We start from the raw sequence: 22,893 nt of genomic DNA on the forward strand, positions 1-22,893 counted from the left end.
TGATTTACTTAGACTTTTCCAAGTAGGTGATGACAGTGTCTGCACAAAGTGATAACTTTACCTTCTTTACAATCTCAACCTTTTCCTTTTTTTCTAACTGTGGTGGCTACTATCTTTAGAACAATATTAAATAATAGTGGTGACAGTGAACCTTCTTGACTTATTCTTGACTTTCATGGGACGTAGCTCATATTTCTTCATTAAGCATCCCGCATTTAATCATCCATTTTTGTAAAATGTCACGGGTTTGTCACTGGGAGACAAGGAAACAGTACAATGACATGTTCTGCTGTCTGTGGGTGAAATAAATCACAGGTACTCAGTGACCGTCACCAACAGGCCCTGGGAGCGGTGACATGATGGTCACTGATCATCATGCATAGCTGTGCGTGCTTCGAGATTTGTAGACTGAACGGCGAGCAGTGAAGTTTTCACAGAACTATAAAAAAATGGAAAAAGAGTGTGTGTAAAAACTTGGGAAACACAAATAGTCTATCATCTTTTAAATAGTGTGAGTCCAGGTAAAGAATACATGAGAACTCAACACCATTATTATAAGTAAAATAAAAAGTTTGCTTGTATTTGAGCAAACTCTTGTCCTGAGATTGATTATTCTAAGACTAGAGGCCCAGTGCACGAAATCGTGCACTGGGGGCAGGGGGTACCTCAACCTGGCCTGCGCCCTCTTGCAGTTCGGGAGCCCTCGGGGGATGTCTGACTGATGGCTTAGGCCCAGCAGTTGGACACCTTAGCACTGCCGCGGAGGTGGGAGAGGCTCCCACCACTGCTGCTATGCTCGCCAGCCATGAGCTCAGCTTCTGGCTGAGCAGTGCTCCCGCTGTGGGATCAGGCCAAAAACGCCTCTCTGACATCCCCTGAGGGATCCCGGATTGCGAGAGGGCGCAGGCCATGCCAAGGGACCCCACCAGTGCATGATCGGGGCCAGAAAGAGATGTGGGAGGTTGGCCAGCTGGGGAGGGACCACGGGAGGGCTCCAGGGCATGTTCAGCCCATCTCGCTCAGTCCCGATTGGCCAGACCCCAGCAGCAAGCTAACCTACCAATTGGAGCATCTGCCTCCTGGTGGTCAGTGCACATCATAGCGACTGGTCAACTGGTTGACTGTCTGCCCCCTGGTGGTCAGTGCATGTCATAGTGAGTGGTTGAGTGGCCTTAGCATATCATTAGCATATTACACTTTGATTGGTTGAACGGCCAACCAGTCTACCGGACACTTAGCATATTAGGCTTTGTTTATATATGATTTACTTCTTCATATAGAAACTTAGACCTTTTAAATATTAAGATAGGCTTATGAATAATAGGAAATCCAATAATATTGTTTTGTCTGTGCACATTCAAGGTTCATGTTTGTTTCATACATGTTGTGGTTCTATTTTCATACAGCATTGTTATCTCCACTTGAAAAATTTGATAAAAATTGCTCACAATTGGGATATATGCTACTGTTTCCTGTACTGACCTCTGATAGGAAAAGAGGTATCTTCATTTGGTACTGTGACAGGTTGAAGAAATAAATATGATCCACTTTCCTTTGAAATAATCAAACTTCACTGTGGATTCCCTTGTGGGAAAGGAAGAATGTTAGAATAATCAATGGGAATGTAAAACCTTAGCGGTTGAGGCAGGGATAGAAATCCTTCAGCTTGGATTAAGATCTGTCCTATGACTGAGATTAAATATACTGAGTCATTCTATTAAAGAAGGAAGTTGAACTAGATGACCCAAAGCTATGCGTCACAACCAGGGCTGATTTTCAAAACGGCCAGGAAGTGATATGATGGCCAGCTGGGTTTGGAAATCCACTGATCCAAGGTAAATTTTTACAGCAAAATTATTGTTTTAAGCAGGACTGTATCAACATCCATTGCAGAGATAAATGCTATTTCCAGCTAACAACCCGCTGAAAAAGTGAGAGCTCTTTAACCAACCTATATATGTATTTCCAGACTTTAGAGAGAGGTGTTGTTGTTTTTTTATTGCTCTTTATCCATTGGATTTTCTGGATCACCTTTAAATCTTTGTTCTTAAGCATTCCCTTAAGAGTGTATTTTACTGAAATATATCCTGAATTGCAACTTTTACGCAAGAAGTTAGCATTTTCTTTGAGATATTGTGAAGAATTTCATTAATATGAAATAATTCATTATTCAAGATTTGAATAGGGCCACTATAAAAAAGGAGGAACTCCTTTAGACAAAGCTTCTATATGACTTTATAACTGATAACACATATCTTGCTTAACAAAGTTTTATTTTCTTGCTAGATTGTCATTGCTTAATTTTCAAAAATAACTGAGTAATTTTTCTTTCCCTTAAAATGTCTATTTTAAATTGTTTGGACAGAACAGCTTTAAATTATTTAGGTAGAAGCATCCATTCACATGGGCTAACTGCTTGAAGACCTGACTTTAAAAGTTTACCTTCAGATTGTTTATCTTTTTCTTTAATACTAACTTTTATCCTTAAGCCAACTGATATGTTTTTAAAGCAGAAACCAAGAACTATTCCTTCGGATATTCCTGAGAGGCACCTTACAGGAGAAGTAGCTACAGGGACATTGCCCGCACTTGCCCATCTTCTCCCATTAAGGTTCTAGGGTGTTGCTCTTGGCTCAAGTCCCACACTTACAACAATTTCATCACTGCCCTGTGGGAGGGGCCGGGACTGACAAGGACAAAGATTGGCTTCTTTTCTCCCAGGAAGTACCCGTGAGCGTGGACAGAGAAAGGTGCCTATATCAAACATAATGAGGTTTGATGAGGAAAATATTTCAAAGCATGATGGCCAGTTTTCATCCATCTTAGGAAACAGTGCAAGGCCCAGGTGTTGTTGTGGGAATTCATTCCAAAGAATAGCTCACTGTGTGCAGTGACTACTCCGTCACTAAGGCGATGGCATGAAGCTGGTCTCTTGGTTGAATGAGCGCTGCCTGATTTACACATATTCTTGCATCTTCTTTGATAAGTACATCTGTGTAATTCTTCAAGTTCCGCCAAAGAGATGGAGGCACAAACTGACACAACTCTCACCCTGTCATAGGTGTTGCAAGCCTGCCTGACCCGCACCAGCGACAAAGGACAATCAGGGTTTGAGATCTCCTCTAACGCCAGCACCAGCATGACCACCTGTTCTCTCTGAACCTATAAAACCCAACTCTCTCAGCTCTGGGTCCCTAATCTTATCTTATCTCCTAGTCCCTTTGAACTTGAGTTCTAATGTTTTGGACATTGACCTTTTTCTTCATCTTTGATTTGTATCAGACATTCATCTGTCAATGTCTCTTTGTCCCTCTCAACTCATCCTTTGACCTTATTGGCAGACAATTCTCCATGGAGGTCTCATGTTTCTGCCTATCTTGTGACATCTTCTTTTTGTAGCAAATAATCTTAGAAATATAGTATCTCCTTTCAGTGCAGAGGGAAGACTTTTTTTTTTCAACTATCCAAGATAATAAAGACAATGGCTCTCTTCAAGGCAAAGGTTGGGCAAGTTTGCTAGCAGTCCCTTTATACGACTGAGAATTTCCAAGACTCAGAGTTTTTTAGGTGTGATGCACAATCACTGTGGCGCATGAAGCATCTTTCTGGGGCTGCCTCTTCATCATCCCTGTAGAGCTTGTGAACAAAACTAATGCAAACATGAAGGTCATGATGCTAGCTGTGTTCTGAGTGATAAAGTTCTTTATTTCTGACCCAAGTCTCGTGTCTTCTGCTGGCATCTATGAAACTGACAGGGTGACTTGTGAGCTTGTGAGTGAGGTAAAATCAGAGTTGTCACAATTCTTGATATGCCTCAGTTGACATAAGCAGTATAGCTGACATTTTCTAGCATTTATTTCCCTTCCTAATTACACCCTGATTCCCTCTTGAGAATTCTATATTCCCTATTGGATACTATCTCATGAATGTAATTAGGAATTCTGTTCTTTCCTAGGTAAGAGATGGGGGCATGATCTGAGCTAACCTCACTGGAACTTAAACAGAATGACACAAAGAGTGGAAAACTGGCTGCCACTCAGCAGGAAAAGCCATGCCACCCACAAATGCTACAACATGGGTGAATCTCAACCCCCAAACAATTATTCCCCACTATTTCTGCCCATCCTTTTTCTAGAATCTATACTTTAACTGAACTCTGCCTGTGACCAGGTCCCAACCATTTCCCATGAATTTTGTGAGCTTTTAATATCCTCAAAATACATTTCCTTTAGCTTGAGTTGGTTGCTGTTTGCTTCAACCAAAGAATTCTAACATAAACAGCCAGTCTAGGTCTTATCACCTCACAAGTCTAAAATATAAATCCTTTGTGGGCAAAAAAAAATTGCTTTTCTTGTTTATTATTTTCTATTATGATAACTAGCAGATATTAAGTATTCAATAAAAATTTACTGACTAAGTAAATGATCTTACTTTCAATGAGAAGTTTCTGCCACTGAATATCTGCATCATTGGTCATAAACAATTGTCCAAGATAGAAATTAAAAACAGTAGAACCCAAGGGGATGAAGAAATAAGTTCTCTTTGCATTTATGTGAGGCAAGTCTAATAGTTCTCAGTATCAACGTAATAAATTCTCAGTGGTCAATGGACACTGAAAATCATTCCTTATTAAATAAGAATTTAGCTAGAAAATAAATGTGATTGCAATTAAATAGAAAAATTAATAAATGAGAAAAATACAAATTAAAAAATGTATAGGAATAGAATTTAAAGTTTAATGAAAGTATATTTTGTACAAATCAAATGAGATATAACCCATAACTTTAAAATAAGGCAAAATCATAGTCTTGATTGCTTTTTGTCATCTCAACTGGGTTTTTTTTTCTTTTAAAGTCTCTTTTTTTGTTGTTTTAAAGTCACATTTTCTTTTATTTTTCATCCTGGTACACTTTTATATCACTATTTTTATTTCATTATAATGAGCTACAGATCGAACAGTTTCCATTTCAACTTCTATTAAAATTTATATCAGATGAATTATTCCTAGGTCTCCGATCAAATGCCAATTGTTATTGCACCAGCAGAATTTATGGTGGATTCTCAGAGAACGGGTTGGTCAGACAGGGAAGTGATGTGTCTGTGATGTGGCATGGGGCTGACAGCCCAGACTCACTCTTTTTGCACCCCTGAAAACTGCTGGTGTCCACGCTTGCTGGATAATTAAAGGACAAATGGATATATTTTCTTGATTTAGTGACAGCTACCAAGTTTGTCTTAAAAGAATCAACTGAGCCGAAACCGGTTTGGCTCAGGGGATAGAGCGTCAGCCTGCGGACTGGGGGGTCCCGGGTTCGATTCGGTCAAGGGCATGTGCCTGGGTTGCAGGCACATCCCCGGTGGGAGATGTGCAGGAGGCAGCTGATCGATGTTTCTCTCTCATCGATGTTTCTAACTCTCTATCTCTCTCCCTTCCTCTCTGTAAAAAATCAATAAAATATGTTTAAAAAAAAAAGAATCAACTGAATTCAACTTAATTGTTTCTAAGACAAAGAGGTCAGGTCAGGTTATCAGCAAAAGCAATCTAGCAGTCAACCACATATGTTTAAACTAATAAGCAATGGCTAATTTGCCTGTTTTTCTCTTATATTCAACACAAACTGAGTCAATAGAATAGATGGGAGAGGAATCAGTGCTATTTTGTACTGAGTTTGATCCTTCTTTGAGCTTGGTTAAGCCAAGAGTATGTTTTAATAAGTGGCCTAAAATAGCAGAATTTAAATGTTTCTCACTGCACAACTCCTTTTGAATGAAAAGAAAGTGCAATAAAAAGAATAGTCTTGAACACTTATTATGAACAAGACAATTTAAAAGATACAAACATGAGTAAGATTCGATTACTGCCTACGTGAAGATGAACCTGGGAGAAAAGAAAACAATGTGTTTAGCACAAGGCCGAAAAAGAACCATAAATGACAATATGAAATACAATAGTAATTAAAAAGAAGTGCTCTCTGGCTTGGAGACTGGGACAAAAATCAACGTGAGCAGCAAAATATAGCTGTGAAGGAGCATAAAACATTCTAGCAATAGCAAGTGGTCTGTGGGAAATGGGCGCAGGGGTTGGGGTGCACGTCCAGTGGGCTGGATGGGGAGAGGAAATAGAAGCAGCAGCAGCTGGAAAGACAGGTGCAGAGCAGTCTGTGACGGGCTTTCTGTGCCTTGCAGTCACGTTGCCATTCTGTAAGGAATGACAGCTAATGCAGGTGCAGAGGGAGAAGCATACCATAATCAGAGAGATGTTCTGAAGAGAGAATTGGTGGCTCCATGAAGGACAGACCACAAAGGAGACAGACCGAAGGCCAGCTGGAGTCTGCACTGTGATCACGGCCATGCTTTAAGAGAATTTATCTACCATTGATTTGTAGGGTTGGAGAAGGCACAGCACAGAGACGACAAGTCCTGGTTAAGGGGGTTCAAGGAGAACTACTACACATTTAGCAGAGTGGCTGTAAAAAGTGACGATGCCTATTGTTGGCAAGGATGGGAAAATATCAGAGTACACATACATTGCTGATGAAATGTAAAATGGTACATCACTCTAGAAAAGTTTGGTGGTTTCTTATGAAACTAAACATGCAATTGCCACGTGACCCAACAATTGTACTCCTGGGCATTTATCCTGGAGAAATTACACCTTATGTTCAACAAAAACCTACACACAGATATTGATAGCAACTTTATTCAGAATACCTCAAAACTGGAAACAGTCTGCATGTCCATTAATAGGTAAACAAATAAAATGTGTACATACATACCAGTACCATGAATGCTACTCAGCAATAAAAAGAAAAGCCAATGATACAAACAACTGGATAAACTTCAAGGGAATGCTGCTGGGTGAAAAAGCCAGTTTATAAAGGATACGGACTCTATGATCTCATTTACATAACAATTTTGAAATAAAAAAATTATGGAAATGGAGACTAGATTAGTGGTTGCCAGGAGGTAGGAACGGAGGGGCTGGGAAGGAAGCAGGAGAGTGTGGTTATAAAAGGGCAGCAGGAGGGCTCCTGGTAGTCATGGAGCTGTTGTGTATTGTGACTGTTGTAGTGGGTGCAGGAACCTATGCATGTACTGAAATTGAATGAAACTAAATGTGTGTGTGTGCTCACACATGGAAATGAGTACAAGTAAAATGGGAAATCCAAGTAACACGGTGGATTGGGTCAATGTTAGTATCCTGCCTGTGATACTGTTCTGCAGTTTCACAAGATGTGCCCATGGGCGGAAGCTGCAGAGAGGGTACTTAGGATCTCTGTATCAATCTTTTGACTGCATATGTGTCTACAATCATCTCAATAAAAATTTCCATTAAAAAGACCAACAGTACCAAGTGTGGGTGAAAAATGTTGAGAAACTAGAAATTTCATCCATTGTTGGTGAGAATACAAAATAGTACCACCACCTTTTAAAGTGTTTTGTCAGTTCCTTATAAATGTAAACATAGTAATCCCAGTAATCCCACCCAAGACAGATGAAATCATATGCTGACAAATATCTAAACACGCATGCTCATAAAAGCATTATTCATTATCACCAACAACGGGAAACAACTCAATATCTATCACCGTGTGAATGATAAGCATCATGGTACAGCATTAGAGTGGAAAACTGGCTGCCATTCAGCAGGAAAAGCCATGCCACCCACATATGCTACAACATGGGTGAATCTGAAAACACTATGTTAAGTGAAATTAGCCAGGCACAATAGTGCCTATATGATTTTATTTACAGCCATTTCTGAAAAGGCGAAACTATCAGAAATCAAGACCAGTGGTTGCCAAAGGCTGGGTGAGGGGAGGAAATAGATTTTAAGGGGCGTGCATAAAGAAATTTTATGAAGTGATGGAGATATTGTATATCTCAACTGCAGTGGGGTTTATGTTGTATAGACTTGTCAAAACTCATCAAACTGTCCTTTAAAAATATGAATTTTATATATAAAAGTTATGCCTCACTTAAAAATAAATTTAGGTAGACTTCTGAATAAATGATCAATAAACCGAGACAAGCTATTTCTCTATATAGCAGCACATGGAATATGAAATAAAAATGCCATTTACAACAACATCAATAAGAAACAAATGACCTAGGAATAAATGTAATTGGTACACCTACCTCTACACAGAAAAATAAAAAAAAATTACTTAAAATAAAGAAAATCTAAATAAATGAAAGATATAGCAAGTTCATTGATTAGAAGACTAAATGTATTAACAAATCAATTCACCCAACTCCAAATTGATCTGTAGACTCAATTCAATCTCGCACAAAGTCGAGGCAAGTTTCTTTTTTAAATGAAATGAGAAGCCAGTTTTAAAAGTTATATGGAAATACAGAATGCTAAAAAGAGCTAAGGCAATCTTGAAGAAAAATGTCGGAGGATTCATACTCCCTAATATTAAAACTTATAATAAAGCCATAGTAATTTAATGACTCTGATATTGGCTCAAGGATGGACAAAAAGACACATCCATATAAGAGTACCTGGTTTATGATAAAGGTGATAGTAAAAGACACTGAGAAATATGGGATTAATTTGATAATTCAGGTAAAACAATAGCTATTAGAAGAAAACAAAGAAGACTCTAGCATCATGACTTTGGGATATGCAAGCATTTCCACAACAGGACACAAAAAACTGTAACTACTAAAAAATATTAGATTTTATTCAATAAGAACTGCTATGAAAACATGCTGTTGTGAGAGTGAAAGGACAAAGCTCAGAACCTGAGAAGATATTTGCACTGCACATATATTTAAAAAAGGACCTATATTCAAAATGTAAAAGAATGTCTACAAACGAAGAAACCCAAGGGGGGAAAAAAGGCAAATTTCTTTAAAAAATATGATATACAAACAAACAAAAATCTTATGTAAAAGTGCCCAATTTCATCAGTCATCTCATATATAGTTTGCACAACCAAACAGAATTACAAAAAGAAAAAAAGAATTAAGCAATACAAAGTGACAAAATATTAGCAAAGATGTAGAGCACAGATTCTTCTACTGCTGGTGTGAATCAAACTGATACCAGTACCTGGGAAAACTGATGTTATCTATTAAAGCTAATTATACTCATGTCCTAAGACTCAGTAGTTTTACTCATATTATCCTATATAATAAACGCCTAATATGCAAATTGTCCCCTCTGTCGGTCATTCAACCAGGAGTTCGACCGCTTGCTATGATGTGCACTGACCACCAGGGGGCGACGCAGAACATGGTGGGCATCAGCAACGTGGAGCTGGTAACAGGCGGCAATGGAGGCGCTGCCCGCCCTGATGGGCCATGACGAGATCGGGACCACTACGGGATGGTGGAGTAGGTGAGCAGGCAGCGCCAGGCCAAGGCAGGTGCGAGCAGGGGCCCGATCGTCCCAGTGATCGCCCCATGGATGGCGGCCAGCGGCTGCAGTGGGGGGTGGGGCTGCTGCCCAGCTCCCAGGCACTGAGGGAGCCAGGTGGGGGGCCCGGCCCTGACCGATCACCCTGCAGATGGCGACCAGTGGCCGAAGGCCCTGATCACCTGAATGGGGCCGGGCCTTGGGCTGGGACGGGGAACTGGGGGTGGATGGCAGTGACCAACCTCCCGTGGTGCCATGGCGGAAAGGCTGCACCTCTTGCTGGCTACCTGGGGGCAGGGGTGATGGGACCGGAGGTGCGGTAAGAATGTGGGGTGTCTGCCGAGCTCACTCTCACTCCCCCTGTTACCCTCCCACGGGACGCCAGGGCTCACGCGCCAGGGAAGCCCCTGTGCTCAGGTGCCGGGCGCCACGAGGAGGCCGCCCCACACCCATGCTGCCTCTTCCAGGTGAGCCAGGCTGCAGCCGCCAGGACCGCAAGGGCTGGTTGGGCTCCCCATGGGCTCGCACAGGAGCCTGTCTGCAAGGCTGGCCAAGAGAGAGTGTACTGCCCGCCTGGCTTCTGTGCAGCGCTGCTGGGCAGCCTAGAGGCCCACGCTGTGCCCCAGCCCGCAACATCCAGCCACACTCACCACATCTCCATGTGGGGATTCAGGCGCTGTGACTCAGAAGGGGGTGCGTGGGGGCCTAGGGCCCAGGTGCTTCCCAGGGCCCAGAGGTCAGCTGGGACCTGCCTTTTCATGCCAGACGCTCATGCTTCGATCGCCAGCCAGGCCTAGGGACCACACCTGTGCATGAATTTTGTGCACTGAGCCTCTAGTTAAAAATAAATATGTACTATGGGCACCAAAAACATGTACAAAAATGTTATTGCCTGCAGTATTAAGAGCCAAAACCTGGAAACAATCCTAATGTCCACTTGTAGTAAAATGTATTTTTAAAAGTATTCACACAAAGCCATGCAATACAATTTAAAAAGGACAAATAATACTACATAGCAGTGGAAAAGGGCAAATCATTGTTACACAAAATAATGTTAAGGAAACCAGCACAAAAGGGACATATTGTTTGATTCCATTTATATGAAGTTTAAAATACTAGTAGTTAATACTGATCTATGGTGATAAAAATTAAAATAGGGGTTTTCTTTGTTAGGGGTAATGTCTGGCAAAGGGTAAGGGAGGTTTCTGAGTGTGGTTATGGCCCACATCTTAATCAGGGTGGACAGTTAGACAGGTATGTTCAACTTGTAAAAATTTATAGGACAGTAGCTTAGGATTTGTGTCTTTTCCTGTATATACCTTATAGTTCGCCATAAGTTTATAAACAAAATCAGAGTACCAGACACTCATTAAAAATATAGCATCAATTCTTTAGGGACATACCATTATATCAATTTTCACACATGTAAACCAAGAATAAGTAAAAGCTATAAATACTTAGGGGGCTTCTTCTAAATGTTACAGATACATTTTTTAAAGAATATGGTTCTCAGAACTTAGCTAAATTTTGCAATGTGGTAATGACAGTGCATATTTAAGAGTAAAAGCCTACCTTAGCTATCCTATATAATAAAAGCCTAATATGCAAATCGACTGAATAGCGGAACGACCAGTTGCTATGACACACACTGACCACTAGGGGACAGATGCTCAATGCAAGAGCTGCCCCCAGCCCGTAGGCCCCAGGCCAGCCAAGGTGGGTGCCAGCGGGGGGCCCCCCTATCACCCTGCCAGTCGCCCCACAGATCGGCCCTGATCGCCTGCCAGGCCTAGGGACCCTACCCATGCACGAGTTTTGTGCACCAGGCCTCTATTTGTAAATAATGCTGCAACAAACATAGGGGTGCATACATTCTTTCAAATTAGTGTTTTGGGTTTCTTCAGATATATACCCAGAAATGGAATTGCTGGATCATAGGAAGTTCCATTTTTCATTTTTGAGGACCCTCAATATTGTACCAGTCTGTATTCCCACTAGCAGTGCAGGAGGGTTCCCTTTTCTCCACATCCTCACTGATACTAGTTGTTGATTTTTTTTTTTTATGATAACCATTCTGACAGGTAGGAGGTGATACCTCATTGTGTTTTAATTTACATTTCTCTGATGATTAATGACATTGAGCATATTTTCATACCTCTTGGCCATCTGTATGTCCTCTTTGGAGAAGTATCTATTTAGGTTCTCTGCCTACTTTTTAATTGGATTAATTTTGGTGTTGAGTTGTGCAACACCAATTGTTGATGGGTGGGTAAAAATTGTGGTACATATATACAATGGAACATTACTCGGCATAAAAAAGAATGAAATCTTATCATTTGTGACAGCATGGATGGACCTGGAGGTTATTATGCTAAGTTAAATCAGTCAGAAAGGGAAAGACACATGCCATCTGAGTCCACTTATATGTGGAATCTAAAGAATAAGATAATGGAGTAAACAAAACAGAAACCAAATCACATACAGAGAACGACAGACTGATGGCTGCCATATGGGAGGGGGTGGGGTGGCTGGGTGAAAAAGGTAAAGGGTTTACGAAATACAAATCTATATATATAAAAAGCCAGTGACCCAAATGCCAGAATGACCGGTTGCTATGACACCCACTGCGGCCAGCAAACTGCCCGATTAGGGGGGGACAATCAGGATGGGGCTGGCTGGGGGGAGGGGCTGTGGGCCGATCGGGTTGGCTGGCCGGCCCCACCCCCAATGGGCCCCCCACCCTGATCGGCCCTCAGCCCCTCCCCTCAGCCGGCCCAGCCCTGATTGGGCCCTGATTGGGGTGGGCCGGCCAGCCAACCTCCCGCCATCTCCTCCTCCCGACAGGCCCAGCCCTGATCCACCGATTGGGGCCGGGCCAGCCGGACCCCACGGGTGCACAAATTCATGCACTGGGCCTCTAATATATCAACATAATCACAATAATAGTCACAGGGATGTAAAGTACAGCATAGGGAAAATGGTCAATAATCTATCTACACTAATAAAAGAGAAACATGGTAATTAGCGTACGACCGCTACCCTTTTCATTGGCTAATCAGTGAGTATATGCAAATTAACTGTCAGCCAAGATGGCGGTTAATTTGCATATATCCGCTGGGAGCGTAGCAAGCCAGGCAGCCGAAAACAAGCTAGGCGGCGGAGGTGGGAGCAAAACAAGCCAGCCAGGCGGCTGAGTGAGGCGGGAACGATCAAGCCGGCTGGGCAGCTGAGGGAGGCGGGAACGAACAACCTGGGCCAGGCGGCTGAGGGAGGCAGGAACGAACGACCTGAGCCCGGGCTGAGGGAGGCGGGAACGAACAACCTGGGCCGGCAGCTGAGGGAGGTGGGAACGATCAAGCCGGCTGGGCAGCTGAGGGAGGCGGGAACGAACAACCTGGGCCAGGCGGCTGAGGGAGGCGGGAACGAACGACCTGAGCCCGGGCTGAGGGAGGCGGGAACGAACAACCTGAGCCCGGGCTGAGGGAGGCGGGAACGAACAACCTGAGCCCGGGCTGAGGGAGGCAGGAACGAACGACCTGGGCCGGGCAGCTGAGGGAGGCGGGAACGAACAACCTGGGCCCGCGGCTGAGGGAGGCGGGAACGATCAAGCCGGCTGGGTGGCTGAGGGAGGCGGGAACGAACAACCTGGGCCCGCGGCTGAGGGAGGCGGACTGAAACAACCCGGACATCCCCTGTGGGGTCCCAGACTGCGAGAGGGCACAGGCCGGCCTGAGGGACCCCCCCCCCCTTCCCCGAGTGCACAAATTGTTGTGCACCGGGCCTCTAGTATATATATAAAAGGCTAATATGCAAAGTGTCCCCTTGGGAGTTCTACTGGGAGTTTGATCGCTTGCTATGATATGCGCTGACCATCAAAGGGTGGCGCAGGACAAAGGAATGCCTTGGCCGGCAGCTGGAAGGCCGATTGGCCCTGATCGCTGACCAGGCCTAGGGACCCTACCCATGCCTAAATTTCGTGCACTGGGCCTCTAGTATTGTAATAACTGTAGTGTCAGGTGTGTACTTGAAATATTGGTGGGATCACTTTGTAAAGTAGATGATTGTCTAACTGCTATGCTGTACACCTGAAACTAATACAAAATAATAGTGAATGTCAACTGTAATTGAAAAATAAAAGTAAAAATAAGAGTAGAAACCTAAACATACAATAAATTTCAAATGACTCCATTTTAATTTGGATAATTTTAATTTTATTATAATAGCAAAATAGGCAGAGGCCTTCTCCTGAAAATAAGATTAGTGGCATATATTTGCATGATGACTGAAATTTTCCCAGAAATTTAGGAATCTAAGCCTTCAGTGTGTATCTCAGTACTATTAGCTGGAATCCTTCCAAGTACTAGAGCGAAGGAGTGAAAACATTAGTCATTGCCAAGTTCTCAGTGCATTTTTTTGGACCACCAGCTAGAAAATTCCTTATTTAGTCAACCAGTCTGTTTTAAATTTTTCTATGTATATCACCCATTTGTGTAAACATTAAATCATTTAGAATAAGGTTTCTATTAATTCAACAAACTTATAAAGAATATAAGGTAGTTACTGAACCCTGTAATTATTGTAAAATTACCTAACAAAAAAAGACCTTGCTGGCCTTTTTAGAAACCTCTCTTAGGAGTAATAGAACACACACACACACTTACACACACACCATTGTGCTCTGGTTGGGGAAGCAGAAGGTTGTGAAGAAGTGACTCAGTTTTACTGAGTGAAGAATACACAGAAATTTATTTGGAAAATGAATGACCATGTTTACAATAAAACTCCAAAATATCAAATGCAAGATGGCCATAATGCTCTGATGGTCAAGGAGCATACATGCACACAATTTATTGGATTAGTGCAATCTCAGGGGCCTGACACCTAACATGGTGAGACATTGTGTAAGTCAGGAGGAGCAAACATTAAGTCCTTACAGAAGCTTTTAGGAAGATTTATAGGCTAGATCTTTTTCTCTGCCTTCCTTTGGAAAGTAATCGTGTCTCATTTTTTGAAAATAGTTCCAAATTCATTTGGTCAGTATGTAAAACAAACAGTTGTTTTACTGTAAACATGTCATGCATGTTCTATTGGTTCAAAAATAAAATTAAAACAAGATATCCTCTGTAAAGCAAATATATTTATTATGCACTTTCATATACATAGGGATTTTTGCTTAATATAATACAAGGAATAAAATAAAACTTTTACATTGTGAAGTTCAATGTACATTTTAGGCTATTTACATACCCCAAACCAATGGAAAAAAAAAGTATTTGTTTGCAACTATATTTGCTGAGACATGTAAATGGAGACATGAAGGAAAACAAACATTTGCATAGCCAGACAATATTGAGAAAAGTATTTACTCCTGTTTTTTAAGTAGGAATTAATTTTGGTGAAGATTCCAGTAGGAGAGGGGCAAGGATAAGGGACAAAAGATACTGTGTGCTACACAGTACACAGAGTTCGGGTCAAACCTTTCCTACAAGCATTCAGGTTTTCATTCTTCAGTACTGTATTTTTTTTTTATCACTTCCCTTTTTACCACCTCATGACTTTTAGGGATGGACACGGATGGAATATTATAAAAATGTTATAAGCACATGGCATCATAGGTGTGTAGTGGCATCAAGTGATTTACAAAATTTAAACATTTTAATTCTTAAAATAGCTATTTAGGAGTTATATTTGGGGGACTATTTTTACTCTTCTTAAGGATTAAAAGCCATCTTCAATCATAGTATTAAATCAGTACAGAAAGAAATCAGCAGTCAGGCATCTCAGCACCCTCTCATCCTCAGTCTGACTGAAGGCCGTTTTTGTCCTATTCCAAACATAATATAAAAACATCATATTGAACATCTTATTTTTTCCAACAGGTTCTCTTCCTACCAACTGTTTCAAGTGGTAATATAATGTGGACATGAAAACATTTAGCTCTTTGAAAAACATAAATCCCTTATGTAATGAGTCATATCTTTGCCCTTTGGCCACAAGGTGCATTTTTGTAAAAAACAAAACAAAAAAACAATAAAATTAAATAAATACAATTCCAATAATTCAAGGTTAATAGAAAAACTGGCAGCTTTCAGGGTTCTCTTTCTAAAAAAAATACACCTAATAAAACATTAGAGCTTCATCTTCTACAGTAATGTAAATGTACTGTATTTGAGATATGAATAAGAATGGTTCTCATAATAGTGTATATTCATATTTATTAATAGAATCATTAACACTTCTAAGGCTACTTTGCAAGAGTCCTATTAAGTGTATTTAATAAATGTCCCATAGGGACAAAAATTCAATACTTGAAACATTCACATTCGAGTTATCCATATTGCCATGTCACCTTAATAGCGAGTGAACTTATTAATGCATTTCCTACTCCTGATTATGACTTGATGACATAAACAAAATGAGTGTTGCTGACTTTAAAAAACAAAAGCAAAATGAAAAGCCTTACACAAAGATCCAAGTGAAACATTTATCACAACCAATTCCACGTTTGTTTCTGTGAACAATGCACTACATATGTATCCTTCATTTAAGATGACATTACTGACCTCTGTTACTAAGACATTTTCTAAATATTCTTTTCCAATAGTAAGTTTTGTGCTAAATCTCCAAATTCTCTTTCCTCATTCCTCCTCCTTATCAACAGTATATGGAAAGAACAGAACTTCTGGATTTTGTGAGATTTTTCAGGGCTTATTTAAATATCAAACCCACACCCTTGGCTTAAGTACATTGGAACCTTTCCAGACATACACCCACCCACTCAACTGCCCCACTGGGTGAGAGTCCATCTAGGCCACGGCTGTGGGTCGCATGCTCGTCTGAGCCGGTCAACTTTGTTTTCCTTGGTCACAGACCTCACCCTTCACCATAGCATTCAGTCATCCCACAAACAATTGTTCAAAGAAGAAAGCAGGAAAGAGTATGTGGACAAAAAATTGTTTATCAAATACTAATAAAAAATACACGTGTTATGACTGACAGGTTAGTGGTATCATCTCTGAAGGACAGCACTTATTACATTCCAGAATATTCATCAAACTAACCACTAAAATTGATCCAAATGACTTTGAGTGGGGCTATCTCCATCATGCAGTGATTTACAAAACAGAGGCAACTGAGAGGGAAGCCAGTATTCAAATTCACTGGTAAATTGTATTTGATTCAACTGGACGGTAGAGATAAGGGTAGTCAATGAATTGCTCAGGGATCAAAAATCTACCCTCAGAGAGACAGGCATATCTCCTCCCACGTACACGTGGCTGCGTCCTGAGACGTTCCATGCCTCAAGAATGACAGTCTGTCTTCTTGGAGGTGGAATGACGAGTGAATGGAAGGTGAAATTGTACCCCATTGAATGAAACAGAACTTTGTTCTGCCTATAGTCTTTTTTTTTTCTTTTTGACACATGTAGCCAGAAATTAGGAGGATTCTACTGGGAAATCCAAATTTAAACTACTTAGAGCAGCTCCCTAAAATACTAGAAATTATTTTTAAATCTACGAAGAAACCATTTTTCTTCACCTCAATGGCATTAAATAGAAGTCCATTTTCAACCAATGCTGAAGGTGTAGTGAGTATAAATAGTTGCATGATTTATTTTAATGAGTGACATTTTTAAAGATACAGGAAACAAGCCACACACTACAGCAATGCAAATGTGACTGAAACAGTAGGCTTAACTTTTGTTTGCCACAAAAAGAAAAAAAAATAAATACAAGGACACTGCCTTTTCATATATATTTGATCATGGCACATGCACATTTATCAAATCTTAACTTAAAATACTTAAAAATTTTTCAGCTTTTATCAGGGAACTGCAGTATATACTTGCATTTAAAAAAAAAGTGCTTATTCTTGTGTAGTGAATACAAAGCACACTAAATGACATTTTTAAGCACAGAGGGTTACATTGAGAAGGCAGCCTTGCTATTTAGGCACATTACAGTAATTAAGGTAACTGAACTGCAAATATCACATTCTTTTTTTTTCAGCAATCAACAGGCATGTTATGTTTCCATCCAGTAGCTGCAGAACCACTCCAATCACAATGTCTTCTGTCTCACAGAACAGGGAACTAATGCAAAAGTTAAGAAAAATATATTAATTTCTATATTATACTTATTATTTAACTATATTTACTTACCATGTAAAGAAAAAAGTAGATTATCTGAGATTCATTATTTAACTTATAAACCACTTTTAAAGATTCCACAAAATGTTTACCTTAATTCATGTGTTTTGCTGTTTAATATACTTTGCCTTTACAAAAGATATCATGAGAGTTGGAGAGCAACACTATCAGAATTAGGTATTTTTAAAATAAACAACAATGGGGAATGAATTAACTACTTTGTACATGTTGTTTTTTAATGAGATTTGATCAGTTGTTCCTAGAGTCACATGGAAGTGTTTATTATTAGAAGGTATAGCAAAATTTATAATAATGTGTCACCTAAAATACTGTATCTCCAAAGACAAAAGCATAAGAAAGAGATTTCCATTTTCTAAAAGGAACGAGTACAATAGAGGATAAAAATAATTAAGTAAACTGGGATAAACATACCTTAAAAAAAGTAGGGAAATATTCCTAATGAAATTGTTGATCTATCTCCAATATCAAAAATGTGTTTTTAAAAAAGTATCGATAATATAAAATCATGTTATCTATTTTCCCATTAACTTCCCTTATATAATTAATGAATCATCCACTGAGGAGGGAAGAAAAAAATGTTTTTATTTAATAAATATGAATTTATTTTTGAGGTTTAAACATTTAATTCTTATGTCTAAATATAGTGGGAACTAAAAACTCTCTTGCCAATATAGCCATTAATCTTCTTTTCACACCTATTCTTGGTGTGTGTATACTTTACTCGAAGAGTCTTAAGAATTTGTCCTACTAAAAATTACCTTTTGCTGATTAAATCTTTGACTCCTTGGGTGAAAAGTTGGAAAATTAATATTTACTATCTATCTACTAAGCACTACATACACTGTTTTATTAAAACCAAGGGGTATTACAGAAATAGCCCCTCCCTCTGTTACCATCAAATAAATTTTTTAAGAAGGAAAATGACTGTATAAGGAATTCTTAATCTGAGATCCATAAATAGTACATTCATTCATTTATTCATTCACTTATTCAACACATTTTTTTACTGAGAAACTACTGTAAGTCCAAGCAGTATCCCAAATGCATGGAATACAGCAGTGAAACAGGTAACAATCCCTACCTTCACAAAGGTTACATTTAAGTTGGAAGGAAACAAATAATAAACACAATAATAAATAAAACATGTAAAGTATGTGAAATAGTGAGTACTTGGGACAATAAAAGTAGGAAAGGGAGTGCTCGAGCTGGGAAAGTTCAAATTCCTAAGTAAAGGGAACCAGACTTTTGGCATTTTATTCTTTATGTTGATGAAATGTTACCTGTTATAATGGTGTCTCCTTCTTATAGTTGAAACTAGGGTCAGAACCGTCGATCTGAAGCTTCAGGGCTTGTTTAAGGCTCAATTCCGTCTCTGACGAAGGGTACCCTTCCAACACTTCCTGATGCCCTCTGTCTTGTATTGTTCTTGGGACGGAAACCCTACCAAGAAACACCTGGTTGCTCTGAAGATGGTAATTTGGGTTTGTCATTATTCCATTTCTCTTCTTCTGTTCACTTTGTTGGTGAATGAGAAACTGCTGCTGAGATCGACCAACTTCTTGCTGAGCAGACGGTATCATAATTTTGCACTGAGATTCTGCGGGTATTTGTTTAGGGGGTGTGCTGGACCCGGGTTTGGCTGCAGGCCCTCTTGAATCAAACTGAGTCATTTCATATTCTAAAACCTTTGGCTGTGAGGAATTATTTTGTTTAGCCTTTTTCCCAGCTGACCCAGATTTGCTGGAATTTTCTGATTTCCCCCCTTTATTTGTTTTCGTTGACTTCAAACTGGGCTTGACTTGACTCCACTCAAATTCACTCGAGGGCGAGTTATGGCTCTGTCCCAAGGACTGTGTTGTGGAAGACGGGGACACAATGGACTGTCGACTTCTACTGCGGGGCAGCGAATGCTGCTGGATCTGCTCAGTAAACGACAGGTTGTGAAAGCTATCAATTGGCACTGTTTGAGCCGTTGCTGTAGACGAAGTAGTTCTCAAAGATGAATTTTTTGAGCTTTTCAGAGAATTATTGGACAAGGATGACTTCTGACGATCGACTGTAGAGTCTGGAGATTCTGAAGGAGAACTGAAGGCATGCGCTGGCCCATTCGGTAAACCACGCAGTGAAGGCTGCATGTCCCCTCCGCCAGTACTGCCGGAGCTATTTGATTTAATTGTTAACGACTGCATTTTTGAAGACACGGATTGTAGAGGCTTCTGCTCCATTGTGTGAACAGGAGAGGGGGAACAGCCGTTCAAACTAGATGCACCATATTTTTCTAATAATTTAATTATCTGAGAGTGTCCGTTTTTAGCTGCCACGCGCATAGCAGTGCGTCCGAATTGATCTGCGTGGTTGGGGTCAGCACCGTGCTCTAGGAGAACCTGCACAACATCGATGTGCCCTTCCTGGGCTGCAATGCAGAGGGCAGTGGCACCTTGATTACAAGTGTGGTCAACAACAGCTCCATGCTCTATCAGAAGCTGCACCACTTTCACGTGGCCCTGCCACGCTGCAGACTGCAAGGCAGATCGCTTTTCGTTGTCTGCGGCATTGATGTCAGCATGGTAGGTTATCAGAACCTGCACCATGTCCAAATGGCCTTGCCAGCAGGAAACATGAAGTGCTGTCCTTCCTTCTGCATCACTTGCTTCTACATTTGCACCATTTTCTAAAAAATACTCAGCCATTGTAAGTTGGTTTTCTAAGGCCAAAATATAAAGGGTAGGCCTACCATCAGCATCTTTGTAATTAACGTCAGCTCCATGGCTAAAAAGTAGTTCAACAATGTCCCTGTGTCCTTCTAGTGCAGCAACCCGCAGTGCATTTCTACCATCATAACCTCTTTGATCAATGTTGGATTTATTTTCCAGTAATATCTGAACACAATCATAATGACCCTCTTGCGAAGCTAATATGAAAGGTATTCGTCCATCATTATCAATCTCATTTGTTCTAGCACCTTGTTCAATAAGTGCTTCACATATTAATCTGTGACCTTCAAAAGCTGCCATGTGCAAAGGTGTCCATCCAGCATCATCTCTGTGATTTTCATCTAACCCTCTATCCAGTAGAGTACGTACCACCTCAACATTGCCTTGGGCTGAGGCTATGCTGAGGACTGTCCTACCTTCACTATCAATGCTATCCACAGCTGCACCCCAAAACAAAAGTGTGTTCACGACTGAAGCATGGCCCATAGAAGCAGCTGCTAAGAGGGGTGTACGGCCATTGTTATCTGTGTGGTCTACATCTGCTCCCCCCTCGAGAAGCAAGTCAACCACATCGACGTGTCCTTCATAGGCAGCCACCAGCAGTGGGGTCATGCCATCTTTATCACAATGATCTACTTCAGCACCTCGATCAATTAAAAGGCTGACAACTGACGCGTGTCCTTTACTTGCAGGCACACAAAGTGCAGCTACAGAGAGTGCAGTCCTGCCATCAACATCCTCATGATTCACTTCTGCTCCGTGGTCCAGAAGGTGTTCCACAATCTCTCTATGTCCCATGTAGGCTGCTGCTATCAAAGCAGTCCTACCTTCATTATCAGCTTTGTTGACTTCAGCACCATGTTGTAGCAAATTCAGTACAATATCCTCGTGTCCTCCCCACGCTGCTGCTCTCAAAGCTGTTCGGCTGTCAGCATCCGCACAATCCACTTTTACACCAGCATAAAGTAGCGCAGAAACCACCTCTGTGTGACCACCCCAAGCAGCAGATCTTAATGCTGTCCAGCCATCCTGATCAGTATGATTAATGTTTGCTCCACACCCAATCAAACAATTAACCACCTTGGTATGTCCTTGTCTAGCAGCCAGGGTAAGTGGTGTGTGCCCATGAGCATCTTCTATCTCTAAATCTGCTCCCCTAGAGACAAGTAAATTCACCACATCAAGGTTGCCACTGTATGCAGCATTAGCCAATAATGTTCTCCCATTTGAATCACACTGATTTACTGAAGCTCCATTATCTAGTAAGGTCCGAATGGAATCCTCTCTTTCTAAGGCTTGACGGACTATGCATGATGTGCGATCGTCTTCACTGTTCACATGAGCACCAGCTTTAACCAACAGCTGTAACACTTCTTGTTCCTTGGGTATTAAGGTTGACAGGGAGTCTCTGACAGGTGTACCATTCCATATCATCCACAGAGCTAACTCAGCTGTCTCCAACTGTAAGTTTGAATTAATTAAGTGCAATGCAAATTCTTGTGCTTCCAATGGTGTTAGATTCTTGGCTTGGCAGGTATAACTCATAGCCAGCATTCTGTGTCCTTCTGCTGCATTGCATAAGTACTTCTGTGTGCAGTGTTTCACGTCCAGAAGCCACTCTGCAAAGCTGTAGTGAAATAGGATTTTAGTATTTCCTAGTCCATCAACAAGGAGTTTGGAGAGCACGTCTAACTTGCGTTGAAAGTCTTCCAAGGTTAATGACATATTTTTGGTCCATACTGCATGATATAATTCCGTTATGGTCAAAGGTCGGCAGGCAGCAAGAATCACATTCAAAATAGGTTGAACCTTTGCAAACTGCTTTCTCACAAAAAGTCTTTGGCACAGCCAGAGATAGAGACCATTTAGAGTTCCTGGGATGTCACGGATCTCTCGTAACATAATAAAATTTTCTACAACTCCATCTAGAACCCGTTCTAGATAAAGAAAGCACCCGCTGCTTTTAATGTGCAGTTGATTTAACATTTCTGCAGTTTCTTTTGTGAGGTGTTGTCGCAAAGCTTCTTCTTGATCTAAACGATGGAGAATGTACTGTTGCACATCCTTAACAATATATGCCTTCCGAAGGTCATCTAAACTTATTTTTCGAAAACCTAGAAAGGAGACAAAAAAATAGATGTCATCATTTGAAAATAATTATAGAAGTTGCCATACACTCAAAGAAAATGTCTTCAGTATATAATAAACTAATAAGCAAATAAATCAATGGTACATGAACTAATACTAGAAAACCCATACCTGTTAGTATAGAGATCAGTTTTCTTTTCCTTCTATAACACACTGATAGCAGAGAAACAATTTCATTTTCCAGTTTACAAATGGGACATATTGTAGTGGCTCTGTGCTCCTCTCCACTTCAGTGATGAGCATTAGACAGTCTTACAGACATATCCATAAAGGCATGTTAAGATTTTCTGAACTATCAAATGATTAGGAAAAAAAGTGCAGGAAGCAATTTGTTTGCTTCTACAGCTGATCATTTTCATATAAAAATTTTATATATTTCCACCTGCATAACTAAATATATACTAGCTTTAATTAGGGGTCTGAATATTCATATCCAATTAGAATATCACCTGTCATGGCCTTTAAGTAACATTATTTTACATGTTGTCAAATTA

General features: G+C 40.6%; 1 protein-coding gene across 2 annotated transcripts in view; it reads right to left on the reverse strand.

Annotated features, from left to right (window-relative positions):
- Window positions 1-14,486: 14,486 nt before the first annotated feature.
- ANKRD50 (ankyrin repeat domain 50) overlaps window positions 14,487-22,893 on the reverse strand; it is a 31,199-nt gene continuing 22,792 nt past the window's right edge. For both annotated transcript variants that reach the window (XM_014454883.2, XM_006081665.3), the window contains 2 exons: window positions 18,818-22,365; window positions 14,487-17,459 (listed from right to left, as the gene is read on the reverse strand). In XM_014454883.2, coding sequence (XP_014310369.1) covers window positions 18,821-22,365 — 3,545 coding nt within the window. In that variant the 3' untranslated portion in view covers window positions 14,487-17,459; window positions 18,818-18,820. The remainder of the gene's footprint in view (window positions 17,460-18,817; window positions 22,366-22,893) is intronic.

The sequence above is a fragment of the Myotis lucifugus genome, unplaced genomic scaffold (assembly GCF_000147115.1).
Source record: "Myotis lucifugus unplaced genomic scaffold, Myoluc2.0 scaffold_1, whole genome shotgun sequence".
NCBI classification, from domain to species: domain Eukaryota; kingdom Metazoa; phylum Chordata; class Mammalia; order Chiroptera; family Vespertilionidae; genus Myotis; species Myotis lucifugus.